This window comes from Haematobia irritans, chromosome 1, assembly GCF_050003625.1.
Source record: "Haematobia irritans isolate KBUSLIRL chromosome 1, ASM5000362v1, whole genome shotgun sequence".
NCBI classification, from domain to species: domain Eukaryota; kingdom Metazoa; phylum Arthropoda; class Insecta; order Diptera; family Muscidae; genus Haematobia; species Haematobia irritans.
In genome coordinates this window covers 121,125,332-121,140,016 of record NC_134397.1, presented here as the reverse complement: position 1 = coordinate 121,140,016, position 14,685 = coordinate 121,125,332, and the positions used below count along the sequence as shown (strand labels likewise).

Genomic DNA, 14,685 nt, shown 5'->3' with positions numbered 1-14,685 from the left:
GCCATAAATTGCGAGCTACTTTGTTTTCAGTGTAGGTAAAATTTTTGTATGGAAATTTTTCGTAAACAATAGTACACTTTTTTCGGTGCATCTTCGACACAATTATGTGTGAACCACAAATATCTCTAGATTTCCAATTTCAGGCGAATCGGATATAAATTCGAATATAAAGACGCTTAAAAAAGCTAATAGGGAGATCAGTCTATATGGGGACTATACAAAAATATGAACCGATACACGCTATATTCGGCACTCTTAAATATGTGTGGACCTAAACTACGTGTAGATTTCCAATTTCAGCCAAAGCGCATAAACATTGCAGTGTCCAGAAGCCTAAGAAGTCAAATTAGGAGATCGGTCCATATGGGGGCTATACCGAAACATGGACCGATTAACATTATCTGTGTTTATGGACTCAAAATACATCCATATTTTGAATTTCAGGCAAATCGGAAAAAAATCGGATGTCTAGATGCTTAAGAAGTCAAATCGAGAGATTGGTCTATATGGGGGCTATATATGAACCGATACACACAATGTTCGTCTTACTTATGTGTGGACCTAAAATACCTCTAAATTTCCAATTTCAGGTAAATCGGATAAAAATTTCGTTGTCTAGATGCCCAAGAAATCAAATTGAGCGATCGGGCTATACCAAAACGTGGACCGAATCACACCACACTTACACTCAAACAAATCAGATTCAATCACGAAACTAACTGATCCAATTAATTTTTTAATTGAAATATCTTCAATGATTTGATTTAGAAATTTCAATTAATATTTTAATTGGTTCAATTAAAAATTCAATTGATGTTGATTGCAAAATTCAATTAATCTTGTTTAAATTAAAAACGTAACTATTTCCAATTACTTTCATATCTGACTTTGTGTTTTTAGTTTGATTAAAAAATTGATTGTTTGAAATAAATTTGTATTCAAAAATTAAAAAAATTCATCATTTTTTTAGCTGAGTTAGTCCTCCTAATTTGAGTAAAAAGTTAATTGTATCAATGAATGTATTAATCGAAAAAATTTTCAACTTCAATCAACTTTTTAATTGGAAATATTTTGGTGTTTTTCTTCTGTATTTATGCACCCAAAATATCACTAGTTTTTTTTAATTTCAGGCAAATCTGATAAAAAAAATGCACTGTTGAGATGATCAAGACCCCAATCGGTCGGTTTGTATGGAGGCTATATCAAAATGTGGACCGATAAAGCCCATATTCGAACTTTCAGCACGATAGCTTCCTTATTGAAGACAGCAGCGTGATTACTACAGACAGACGGACATCGTTATATCGGAGAAATTCTACTCCCTGATCAAGAATATACTTTATGTAGTCGGAAATCGATAGTTCGATGTGTTACAAGCGGAATGACAAACTTATTACACCGTCATCACCATTCGATGAGGTGGGTATAAAAAGTCAAAATAAATACCTATGTAAGTCTCTTTAGTTCTTGATCGTTTTATATAGAGGAGTCTATATATTGTTATGAACCGATATGAACCAATTTTCTCATGCTAATTAGAGAGCCAAATTTCAACCGGATCAAATGAAATTTGCTCTTAACCAATATCTGGGTATCGCTTTATATAGGGGCTATATATAATTATGGACCGATATGTGTATATGTCTTATCAACACAAAATTCAATATTAGTCTCCGAATCGAGACAAGAATCCATTAGAACCCCAACATCATGAACATTTGTGATGTTCTGATGGTGAATTTGTAATGTGGTGGTTACCATTTACACCCATGTTCCGATATCCACTTCAATTCCACTATTCACGTCAAATCCACGAACGTGAAAATTTGGTGTTCTTAATTCCATGCTCTTTTTTGAACTTTTCTGTAACCAGCTGGGTTACACAAATCACCCAAAAATTCACTAAGGCGGAAATCAAAATAAGTGGAATCAATAGACTTATTATAATTTATTATTTTTTTTAATTAAAAATTACGCAGTTTTAATAAAACTCATGTATTAAATATAAAACATTTCAAATTTTTTACGCGAGTACTTTTTTAACCGGAAATACACCCATCTTGGACATAATTCAACTTTCACCAAGACTTTTGCAAGTGAATTGATTTCACGAAAATTCCGGTGAAAGTGGATTGTACCACACGAAAATCGTGGAATTGATTCACATTCACCTGGAAGTGGATTTGGGAACATGGGCATTAGAGATCGGTCAATACGCTGAAAAAATATTGGCGTGTGTACAAGATGTCTTACGTTTTTCTTATCACAGTTTTTCTTATCACAGAGAACACATTTCTCTGTTACAAAGTTTGACCAAAAGTCAATAAACGTTTGAATGGAGCCGTTTTGTCCTTAGAGTCAAGAGACTCTACTTTGCATTAGGAGCTGTTTTTTTTACTTTACGTTAAATTTAGGTTGGGTTTTTAATTTGGCCCGGAATCTATACCAACATTCTTAGTGTAAAGACATCACATGGACTGAATAGTCTAAGTGAGCCTGATACATCGGGCTACCACATAACCTAACCTAGTGTAAAGACAACCCAGCTAAAACTCTCATTATCTGGTAATCTTTGGCCAGTTTCATTACATTTGGAGAATAATCGTCACAAATTACTGAAAAGAATCTACTATTGTTATTATAAGTTAGTCATTCATCGCAATGTAATGCAACGTGTAATGAGAGTTTTACTTTTGGTAATGCAAATTGTAATGAGTTGTGGGTAGTATGCACAACTCATTACATTACTTAGTGTTTGCTGGGAAGTCTTTGGAATCGGGCAAAATTTTTTCGGTATATAAAAGTTACATCCAAAAATCCATCCTTTCAGGAATGTACCCAACACTCGTCTTGGCCGATCATTCGGCCTCGTATACTAAGTAAAACCAAACCCACTGTGCATTGTCATAGTTACTCGCACACTCCCCACCCAATTTGCACCTTTGTCATAATGAAACTTTTTGAAATGCATAAATGTCAAACCAGTAAAAGACGATCTGAGAGTGCAGCGCAAATGTTAAGCTAAAACAATCATAAGAATTTTTATATATTAGAATATAAACTAGTGTACTTCCTATGTTCTCTATATAAGAATGCATAAACGTTTCTCAAATCAGGTCCATTGAAATGTATCAATTCTTAATGGATACTAATTTTTGAATTTCCATATCAAATTAAATTTTGTTTCTCAATATGTAAAATATAACCGTAGGCCAAAGCACAATGAACGACATTCGTTAAATAGTTGGTGAAACACGTTTCCAAAATTCTCTTCTAGTTTTGAAGAGCAGTTTTGTTTTCCTATTTTGCATTAATATATTTGTTTTTTTTTTTTTTTGTTTTTAATAAATTTAACAATGACTTAAGTCGAAGTTCTTATCAGTTTTTCATTGGTGTAGTTGGTGTTAATTTCGCGCATGTGATAGAATATATTTTCGAAGAAAACATAAATAATTAAAGCATTATGAAATTGAAAATAGAAATTGGTGTACTGATGGCCATGACCTTAGCCATTACGGCAGTTTCTGGTGATAAATTTCTTGCTGTGAAACGTAAGCAAAATCCAATTCCCAAAAAGGGCTTCCAATAAAATAAATTTAATTTTTTCCCTTACAGCGGACTTTCTCACACCTTGCAAGCAAATAGAACCAGGATTTAATAAATGTTTTGCTAAAGATTTCCAAGAATCTTTTCAACATTGGAATGATGGTAATTATTAATTTTTCAACCAATACCATAAACACAAATGCACAGTAGATCAACAACAACATTTTAAAACTATAACGAAACTAAAGCTTTATGCTCAATATGACTAGGTTGAAACCCATTTGCCCTCTACCAAGAGTTAGAATCATTTGACCCTACCGCAAAAAATTTAGAAAATGATTTGAGGAATTTATAAAAAAATATAAAACAACTAATTTTGTAAGCCGAATTCATAATTAGGTATGTAAAACTGGAAAATTGGTTTATGTAGGAGTTACACAAAAGTATGACAAGCACGGTTGCCACTCGAGCCAAAAATGATCCACCAAAATTTTACAAACAGTGTTTGATTTGTATGGTTATTTTGAAAAAAATTTTTATATTTTATTTTATAGAAAATTTAGTCAAAATTTTATTTCTATAGAAAATTGTCTTTTCTATAAAAAATTTATGTATATAGAAAAATTTATCAACATTTTATTTCTATAGAAAATTTAGTCAAAATTTTATTTTGTCAAAACTTTATTTCTATAGAAAATGTGGTCAAAATTTTATTGCTTTAGAAAATTTTGTCAAAATTTTATTTTATTTCTACAAAAAATTTGGTCAAAATTTTATTTCTATAGAAAATTTTGTCTAAATTTTATTTCTATAGAAAACTTTGTCAAAATTTGATTTCTATAGAAGGTTAGGTTAAAGTGACAGCCCGATTTTTTTCAGGCTCTATTCTGTCCATTATGATACCACATTAACTAAAAGTACCTATTACATATGGGCACTTCTATAGAAATTTTATCGAAACTTTATTTCTATATAAAATGTTGTCAACATTTTATTTCTATAGGAAATTTTGTCAAAATTTTATTTCTATAGAAAATGTTGTCAAAATTTTAGTTCTTTAGAACATTTTGTAAAAATTTTATCTCTTTAGAAAATGTTGTCATTTTTGTTTTCAAGAGTAAATCTGTGAAGTACCTCTGGTTGGGGAAGAATATTTTTCAAAATCTACCAAAACATCAAGAATTCTACCAATTTACCAAACAGTAAAAAATATTTGGTAATATTCTGCCAACTGTGGCAAACGTGATGACAAGACATAAAGCGAGGTGAAATCAACATAAACAAGTATATACAGTAGTAGAGTTCTGCCGGGCCGGATCTTAAATACCCACCACCATGAATCATGAATCCTTTGAAAATTTCAAGGGGGTTTGATGATATTTTCCCAAGCAGATCACCTCAACCAGTACGCTTCCCACAGATAAATGTAAAGATTTTACATATGAAGACTAGATCAAATTCTGAATTTATAAGAACCATTTTTTGTTTGAGTTTGAGAGGAATCATAAACATCTCTTGTAAGTGTGCAAGAAAATGATGAAATAATGCCTTGATTTGAAATCTATAATCTGTGGATTTTCATTCCAATTATTTAAATGACTACGAGAAGTAAAATCTGGAAATTTTGCATTCAGTTTCAAGCAATTTTCATGATCAGGGCGCCTTCTATACTTGTGTTGTATCTACAATATCATTATTTAAAAAAATGGGGGCAGTAATGTGTCTTCTTTTGGGGCAATCTTTAAAAAAATGACCCATTTGATAACAATAAAAGCAGGATCCGGGAAGTCGTATGGGCTTCTGACAGGCATTCTTCGTGTGACCGAATTGAGAACAATTGAAGCAACGTATGATTTTTGCGTTGCTAGCAAATACAGGATCACAGGATTTATTTGAGCGACGCTTCTCGTATCTTTCGATTCTGCACAATAATTCTTGTAATGAGTTTGAGCCATAGAGAATTGCTATATTATTAGATTTGTCTTCCATTCCGTCAATAATTATATCAATAAGTTCTTGCTCGTCGATTTGGGCATCCGCAGCTATAGTTTGCATTGCGACAATATAAGCGACACAAGATTCGGTTGGTTTTAATTTACGCAATCGTAACCTGCGATAAATTTCTTCTCGCGTAATTGTTCTCTTAAATATACCCAAGAGAGATTTTTTTAATTCTGGATAGTCCACGAGTTTAGAGTTTTCCATAAATTCTCGGGCTGTACCAACCAACAAAAATCTCATGCACAAATATTTGTCATGCTCCCTCATGTTTTCAGTATATGTTTCGAATATATTAATCCATTTACTAATATCACGGTCATCACTACCAGAATATTTGGGGACCATCTTTGAAAGTTCTTCGTAATTAATACGTCGTGGGGAGTTTCCAGCATCTCTTTCTAGAATATCTATTTGGTTGCGAAGAGTCAACATTTCTTGCTTCATTCTTAAAATTCTTATCTCATTTTCGAGCTCCAAAGCTTCTCTCGAAAACACATTAGGATTGACGGAAACGGCATCCAATCTTGTATTTGGCATAGTTACGGAAGTTTCAGGAAATTCTTGTGATCCTAAGTTTACTAGAACGGAAGTAGCGGTTACGGAAGAAGGAACGGAAGTAGTGGTTACGGAAGAAGGAACGGAAGTAGCGGTTATGGAAGAAGGAACGGAAGTGTTTGGTTGCTGAAGATTCTCACAGTTTAAAAGGTCTGCCATAGCATCACATATTGTCGAGTTTTGTGTTCCATCAGAATGTATGGGCGGCATCTCAGAAATTGCGGAAGCCCCAACCGCTATACTAGATAACAATTGGTTTTGAGTTCTATCCATGTTGTCCTCACCAGATAATGTTTGATTTGAACTTCCATCTTCAGGATTGGCACGTAATGAATCGTAGAGAACTCTTAGCTGAGCCACTGAAGCAGTGTTCGGAAATGGGACATTCGCTACCTTCAAAGCTTCTATAATCTTCTGTCGAGATTGGCGCAATTCCATTATATATACTTTTTTTTTCGACCCCACACCTGAATTTTAATATTGCTGTCGATAAATTCCTTTTTAATTTATTTTCCTTTATCCAAATCAATTCAATTTCTTCGCCTACTTAGTCTACAGACTTAACAGACTTAATAAATAAAGTACATAAATAACAAGTTGCACATTACAATATGGAGGTCTTACCAAATGGACCGATAAAACTAAATCATATACACTTTGTTGTGGGTCTAAAATGCCAGTATATTTTCAATTTGTGGCAAATTGGATAAAAAAACAAGTAACGAAAGTCTAAAGTCGGGCGGGGCCGACTATATTATACCCTGCACCGCTTTGTAGATCTAAATTTTCGATACCATATCACATCCGTCAAATGTGTTGGGGGCTATATATAAAGGTTTGTCCCAAATACATACATTTAAATATCACATGATCTGGACAGAATTTGATAGACTTCTACAAATCTATAGACTCAAAATTTAAGTCGGCTAATGCACTAGGGTGCAACACAATGTTAGTAAAAGGAAACTTCGCAAAAGTTTATTTATGATTTATCGCTCGATATATATGTGTTAGAAGTTTAGGACAATTAGAGTCATTTTTACAACTTTTCGACTAAGCAGTGGCGAATTTACAAGGAAAATGTTGGTATTTTGACCCTTTTTGTCGAAATCAGAAAAACATATATATGGGAGCTATATCTAAATCTGAACCGATTTCAACCAAATTTGGCACGCATAGCATCAATGCTAATTCTACTCTCTGTGCAAAATTTCAACTAAATCGGAGTTAAAAATTGGCCTCTGTGGTCATATGAGTGTAAATCGGGCGAAAGCTATATATGGGAGATATATCTAAATCTGAACCGATTTCAACCAAATTTGGCACGCATAGTTAAAATGCTAATTCTACTCCCTGTGCAAAATTTCAACTAAATCGGAGTTAAAAATTGGCCTCTGTGGTCATATGAGTGTAAATCGGGCGAAAGCTATATATGGGAGCTATATCTAAATCTGAACCGATTTGGCTGATATGTTGCAAGTTTTTCGAGACCCATAAAATATTCGGATGTACGGAATTTGAGGAAGATCGGTTGATATACACGCCAATTATGACCAGATCGGTGAGAAATATATATGGCAGCTATATCTAAATCTGAGCCGATTTTTTCCAAAATCAATAGGGATCGTCTTTAAGCCGAAACAGGACCCTATACCAAATTTTAGGACAATCGGACTAAAACTGCGAGCTGTACTTTGCACACAAAAATACATCAACAGACAGACAGACAGACGGACAGACAGACAGACAGACAGACGGACATCGCTAAATCGACTCAGAATTTAATTCTAAGCCGATCCGTATACTAGAAGGTTGGTCTATGATTACTCCTTCTTGGCGTTACATACAAATGCACAAACTTATTATACCCTGTACCACAGCAGTGGTGAAGGGTATAACTACAATTTCTAGAAACTCTAGTAGTTAAATCGGGAGTTCGGTGTAATGGGGGCTATACCAAAACATGGAAATATACACACAGTATTCAGCACCTTTAATTGTAGTTCTAGAATCTAGACCCCAAATCAGAGGGCCGGTTTATAAGGGGACTATATCAAAAACTGTACCGATACTCAATATATTCGGCACACCCCTTTATGGTTCTAGAATACCTCTAGATTTCCAATTTCAGGCAAATTGGATAAAAACTACGGATTTTAGAAGCCCAAGAAGTAAAATCGGGAGATCGGTCTATATGGGGGCTATATCAAAACATGGACCGATAATCACCATTTTCGGCACATCTCTTTATTTTCCTAGAATACCTCTACATTTCCAATTTCAGGCAAATTGGATAAAAACTACGGTTTCTAGAAGCCCAAGAAGTAAAATCGGGAGATCGGTTTATATGGGGGCTATATCAAAACATCGTCCGATAATCACCATTTTCGGCACATCTTTTTATTTTCCTAGAATACCTCTAGATTTCCAATTTCAGGCAAAGTGGGTTAAAACTACAGATTCTAGAAGCCCAAGAAGTAAAATCAGGAGATCGGTCCATATGGGGGATATATCAAAACATGGACCGATACTCACCATTTTCGGCCCATCTCCTTAAGGTCCTAGGAGACCTCTGTATTTCCGATTTGAGGGAAATTGGGTAAAAATTACGGATTCTAGAAGACCAAGAAGTAAAATCGGGAGATTGGTCTATATGGGGGCTATATCAAAACATGGACCGGTACTCACCATTTTCGGCACACGCATTTAGGGTCATAGAGTACCTCTAGATTTCAAATTTTAGGTAAATTGGATTAAAACTACGGATTCTAGAAGCCCAAGAAATAAAATCGGGAGATCGGTCTATGTGGGGGCTATATCAAAACATGGACCGATACACCTCATTTTCGGCACACTTTTTTATGGTCCTAGAATACCTCTAGATTTCCAATTTCAGGCAAATTGGGTAAAAACTACGGATTCTAGACGCTCAAGAAGCAAAATCGAAAAATCGGTCCATATGGGGGCTATACCAAAACATGGAGCGATAGGCACCATTTTCGGTACACTTTTTGATGGTTCTAAAATACCTCTAGATTTCCAGTTTCAGGCAAATTGGATAAAAACTTCAGTTTTTATAAGCCCAAGACCCAAAATCGGGAGGTCGGTTTATATGGGGACTATATCAAAGCTTGGACCGATATAGCCCATCTCCGAACTTGACCTGTCTGCAAACAAACAACGAATCTGTGCCAAATTTCAGGACGATAGCGTCATTATTGAAGGCTGTAGCATGATTACAACAGACAGACAGACGGACAGACGAACATGCTATATCGTCTTAGAATTTCTCCCTGATCAAGAATATATATACTTTATATAGTCGGAAATCGATATTTCGATGTGTTACAAATGGAATGACAAACTTATTATACCCCCGTCACCATTCTATATGGTGGTGGGTATAAAAACAGTTTAAGATATCAGCTTAACTATGAAATTTTACACAGTTGAGCTAAGGTATTTACACTGAAAACTTGAATCTATAGAATTTCAGGTGGGCTCTCTTAATATTAGGACTGTATCAAAACCTGCTTGCAGACAAGAACCGAATTTGTTCTATATTTTAAGTTAAATCGGAAGACCGGTGTAAATGAGGATTGTATCAAACCCTTACCGAATTGAAAAATCCCTTAATGGTTCTAACATACTTCTAGATTTACAATTTTTAGGAAAATCGGAAAATCGGTTTCTAGATATACAAGAATTCAAAACGGGTCATCGGCCTAAATGGGGGCTATACAAAAGTATATACCCATATAAACTAAATTCGACACAGGTCTTTGTGGACTTCTATATCGTCTTAGAATTTCTCCTTGATCAAGAATATATATACTTTATGTATTCGTAAAGCGATATTTCGATTTGTTATAAACGGAATGACAAACATATTATACCCCATCACAGTTCCATGGTGGTGGCTATAAAAAGCCAGATTAAATACCTACACCCTCAAAAAATCGCTTCTGTAACATATTCTCCCAAACACATTCTACTTCAAGCATATATATTTTCAGAATTGGTCCAAACAAAATATTGTTTGTATATTATATTATGTTTCACCTTAGGCATACACTGGTAGAAAAAAACTTTTTCTTTAAGTGTATATATTTTTAAGGCGCCGATTTTTTTACTTACAGCATACTCTCTAGGTCTCTCTTTCTAAACACATATAAGTTTATAAGCAATTTCTAAAAAAAATGTTACATCGCAAACATGTTATGCTAGTTTATGAACATTACATGTTATGCTGGTTTATGAACATTATTATTAAAAATAATGCGCTAAAAAGTTGACTTCCAAACATGTAGTTTTCACATCCAAACATATGAAAACCAGTCTTTTTCGTCCGTGTATATATAAACCACTTTAGTTCTTGATCCATTTATATGGCGGCTATATATAACTACACAGAAAAAAATTTCCGTAGTTAAACTAACGCTAAATTTAACTTATTTTTATTGGAAAAAAATTATTTGCTAGTAGTTAAATTTTATTATTTTTTTTAAGTATGTCTCAAAAATTGTATAAACTAAACGTGGATATAAAGTTCAATGGCCGTACACAAAAGTTCAATATGATCTAAAGCAAATGAAGATTTTCGTACGATTCCCAAAATAGTAAGAATGAACTACTGTATGGTTAAAATGGTCATGATTTGGCGCGAATGATTTTCTTCTTTACTTTTAGTTCATTTTTTCTTCTATGAGAGGATGTAATTTCGTGAACTGCAGTTAAAAAGTACAACAAAGCATTAAATTTTCCTGGTTTTAACAACGCTCTGTGGAAATCTCAAAATGTGGAGTAAAATTTAGTTCAATTTTCGTGCGAGGTAGTTCATTCTTCCTATAAAACAGTTCACTTTTTTTCCGTGTATGAACTGATATGAAAAAAATTTTATACGGCTGTTAAAAACCCCATACTGGGCAAATTACAAGCAGATCGGAAGAAATTTACTCTTCTAGTAGGCCTTAGAAGTCAAATCGGCCAAATCGGTATTGGCTTATGTTATATGGAGGCTATACTTAAGGATTTTTATACCCTGCGCCACACTGTGGAACAGGGTATTATAAGTTAGTGCATATGTTTGCAACACCCAGAAGGAGACGTGATAGACACATGGTGTCTTTGACAAAAATGCTCAGGGTGGGCTCTTGAGTCGATATAGCGATGTCCGTCTGTCCGTGAACACATTTTTGTAATCAAAGTCTAGGTTCAAATTTGGCACAAGTATGTGTTTTGACTCAGAATAGATCCCTATTGATTTTGGAAGAAATCGGTTCAGATTTAGATATAGCTCCCATATATATCTATCGCCCGATATGGACTCATACGGTCCCAGAAGCCAGAGTTTTACCCCAATTTGGTTGAAATTTTGCACTAGGAGTACAATTAGTAGTGTAGTCAAGTGTGTCAAATTTTATTGAAATCGGTTCAGATTTAGATATATCTCCCATATATAGCTTTCGCCCGACTTATACTCATTAGACCACAGAGGCAAATTTTTAACTCCGATTTAGTTGAAATTTTGCACAGATAGTAGAATTAGCATTGTAGCTATGCGTGCCAAATTTGGTTGAAATCGGTTCAGATTTAGATATAGCTCCCATATATAGCTTTCGGCCGATTTACACATATATGACCACAGATGCCAAATTTTTGGTCCGATTTAGTTGAAATTTTGCACAGGGAGTAGAATTAGCATTGTAGCTATGCGTGCCAAATTTGCTGAAATCGGTTCAGATTTAGATATATCTCCCATATATAGCTTTCGCCCGATTTACACTATATGACCACAGTGGCCAATTTTTTACTCCGATTTAATTGAAATTTTGCACAGGGAGTATAATTAGCATTGTAGCTATGCGTGCCAAATTTCGTTGAAATCGGTTCAGATTTAGATATAGCTCCCATATATAGCTTTCGGCCGATTTACACATATATGACCACAGATGCCAATTTTTTGGTCCGATTTAGTTGAAATTTTGCACAGGGAGTAGAATTAGCATTGTAGCTATGCGTGCCAAATTTGCTGAAATCGGTTCAGATTTAGATATATCTCCCATATATAGCTTTCGCCCGATTTGCACTATATGACCACAGAGGCCAATTTTTTGCTCCGATTTAGTTGAAATTTTGCACAGGGAGTAGAATAAGCATTATTGCTATGGTTGAAATCGGTTCAGATTTAGGTATGGCTCCCATATATATGTTTTTCCGATTTCGACAGAAATGGTCAAAATACTAACATTTTCCTTGTAAAATCGCCACTGCTTAGTCGGAAAGTTGTGAAAATGACTCTAATTTTCATAAACTTCTAATACATATATATCGAGAGATAACTCATAAATAAACTTTTGCGAAGTTTCCTTAAAATTGCTTCAGATTTAAATGTTTCCCATATTTTTTTACTAACATTGTGTTCCACCCTAGTGCATTAGATTTTGTAGAAGTCTATCAAATTCTGTCCAGATTGAGTGATATTTAAATGTATGTATTTGGGCCAAACCTTTATATATAGCCCTCAACACATTTGACGGATGTGATATGGTATCGAAAATTTAGATCTACAAAGTGGCGCAGGGTATAATATAGTCGGCCCCGCCCGAGTTTAGACTTTCCTTACTTGTTCTTCTTAAAAAACAGCAATTTTTGGGGACATACACTCAAAAAGCACCAGAAAGGAACATTTTGGTTAATTTTAGAAAAATTTAAGTAAACTGTATTACGAATGCAGATGTCACGTGGATTTAACAAAAATAAGTAAATATTCTACGACAAATTCTAGCAATATTATTAGATATAAGTATTATTTTTCACTTGTTAAGTATTACTTTTCGAAATTTGAAGGAAAAAACTTGAGTTAAAAATCTTCACATCTTAAAATTTAGGTTGTCTTTAATACCAAGTAAATATATTTTTCAGTGTATATACGAAAATTTACTGACTGGTGCCGATCAGTCATGTGATAAATCTATCAGTCGCAATTTGCACCAATTTTACCTACTTATATTAATGTTCACTTTCTATTTTCAGGCCTTCCCGGCTTAAAGTCATTTGCCCCATTCGATCCTTTGTATGTTAAACGGGTTGCCATAGCTGAAGATGGCAACAGTCCAGTATCGTTAAACATTGAATTAACCAATGTAGAAATGACCGGACTTAAGGATACGAGCTTCTTAGATGCCAGGTATGTGTTTTGCTATTGTTGTTGAAAATTGAATTTATACACTTAAGAAAAACCTCTCATCATTTGAATATTCCATAGTTACGAACATGCAAAGGGAGTGACTAAGCTGCAAATGAGTATACCAACATTAAATATGAACTCTGATTGTGATTTAAAAGGTCGTGTCCTATCATTGCCTTTGAATGGATAGGGTAAAGCGAAAATCACTATTCGTGAGTATATATGGCAACGATGAAGAAAATTCGAAATTTTATTAATTAGTTGATTTGGTTTTAAAGAAAATCTTAAAATGGACATTGCTATACGAACTAAAATTCGTCGCGAACATGATCATTTATTCACCGATGTGGAAAAACTTCGTGTGGATGTTCGAGAAATTGGTGGATTCCAAATGCATTTGGATAATATCTTTAATGGCCAACAAGTCTTGGAGGAATCGGCCAATGCCCTCATCAACAACAATTGGAGGGAGCTGTATGAAGTTCTGAAACCTTCGATTACAGCCACTGTTCAGACTATTATGAGTGATCGTTTTAAGAAAATTTTCGCTTTTGTTCCTGCCACATATTTCATTGAGGATTTAGTTTATCAGTGAACTGACATACTGGAACCAAATAATAATAGATGATAAAGTCTATTTCGAGGTATTATATATATGTAGTTTTTAAGATGTAAAAAAATATTAAATTAAAAAATGTTTACAAATGTTTTATGAGCAATTTTTTTTCATCGATAATATTATTAACTAACTTAATATCTTTTTTCTACTGTCTCTCTTGAAACTTTTTTAGAACTTTGTTCGACATACAGTGGAGAACAAAACCGATTTGAAAACTTTGCTCAGATAACCATTTCTTTACTATTATGTAAGTATGCTTGGGTTTGAGGTCTTGTTGAAAAACAACTTGCTCCCCAAGGTAGGGTCGAAGCCTCACAACCTTAGTCAAATTTGATTGCACAATATCAAGGTCTACATTTTTCATGATTTCTTCCATTTAAATCAGCAGCCACCATCACCATACCATTAATCTTCCCATTCCATGTTTAACGGTTTGCTTGACGTGGTGTTTTTTGGAGATTTTGTCGTCACCAAGTCATTACCAGTAATATTCTGAGGACGTTACTAGTAATGTTCTTTTGCATCGCATGGAAAGCGGTTTATTTTTTTATCTAACCATATAACTTATTTCCAATCTTTGAGGACTTAACTAGACATTTTCTATTTAATAAAGATTGCAAAAAGGGAAAACATCCCAATCAGAAAAAACATCGAAAAAGCATTGTAAAAATATCAACCGGAAAAAGCGTTGTTACAATCCCAAAATGATAACATAATTCTACGGTGTATCGATCGTATTTAACGTTTTCAAAGCGTCATGAAATCAATATTTTAT

At 34.1% G+C, this 14,685-nt stretch overlaps 2 protein-coding genes across 2 annotated transcripts; both read left to right on the top strand.

The window, feature by feature from the left end:
- Positions 1-9,694: 9,694 nt before the first annotated feature.
- LOC142231325 (uncharacterized) lies at positions 9,695-13,481 on the top strand. The gene is made up of 3 exons (XM_075301939.1): positions 9,695-9,740; positions 13,138-13,291; positions 13,370-13,481. Exons 1-3 carry the CDS (start codon positions 9,695-9,697, stop codon positions 13,479-13,481), a joined length of 312 nt encoding a protein of 103 aa, XP_075158054.1.
- Positions 13,154-14,010, top strand: LOC142241692 (uncharacterized). Its single transcript, XM_075313488.1, has 3 exons — positions 13,154-13,291; positions 13,370-13,503; positions 13,570-14,010. The coding sequence occupies exon 3, from the start codon at positions 13,581-13,583 to the stop codon at positions 13,884-13,886; it is 306 nt and encodes a 101-aa protein (XP_075169603.1). The 5' UTR covers positions 13,154-13,291; positions 13,370-13,503; positions 13,570-13,580; the 3' UTR covers positions 13,887-14,010.
- Positions 14,011-14,685: the final 675 nt, after the last annotated feature.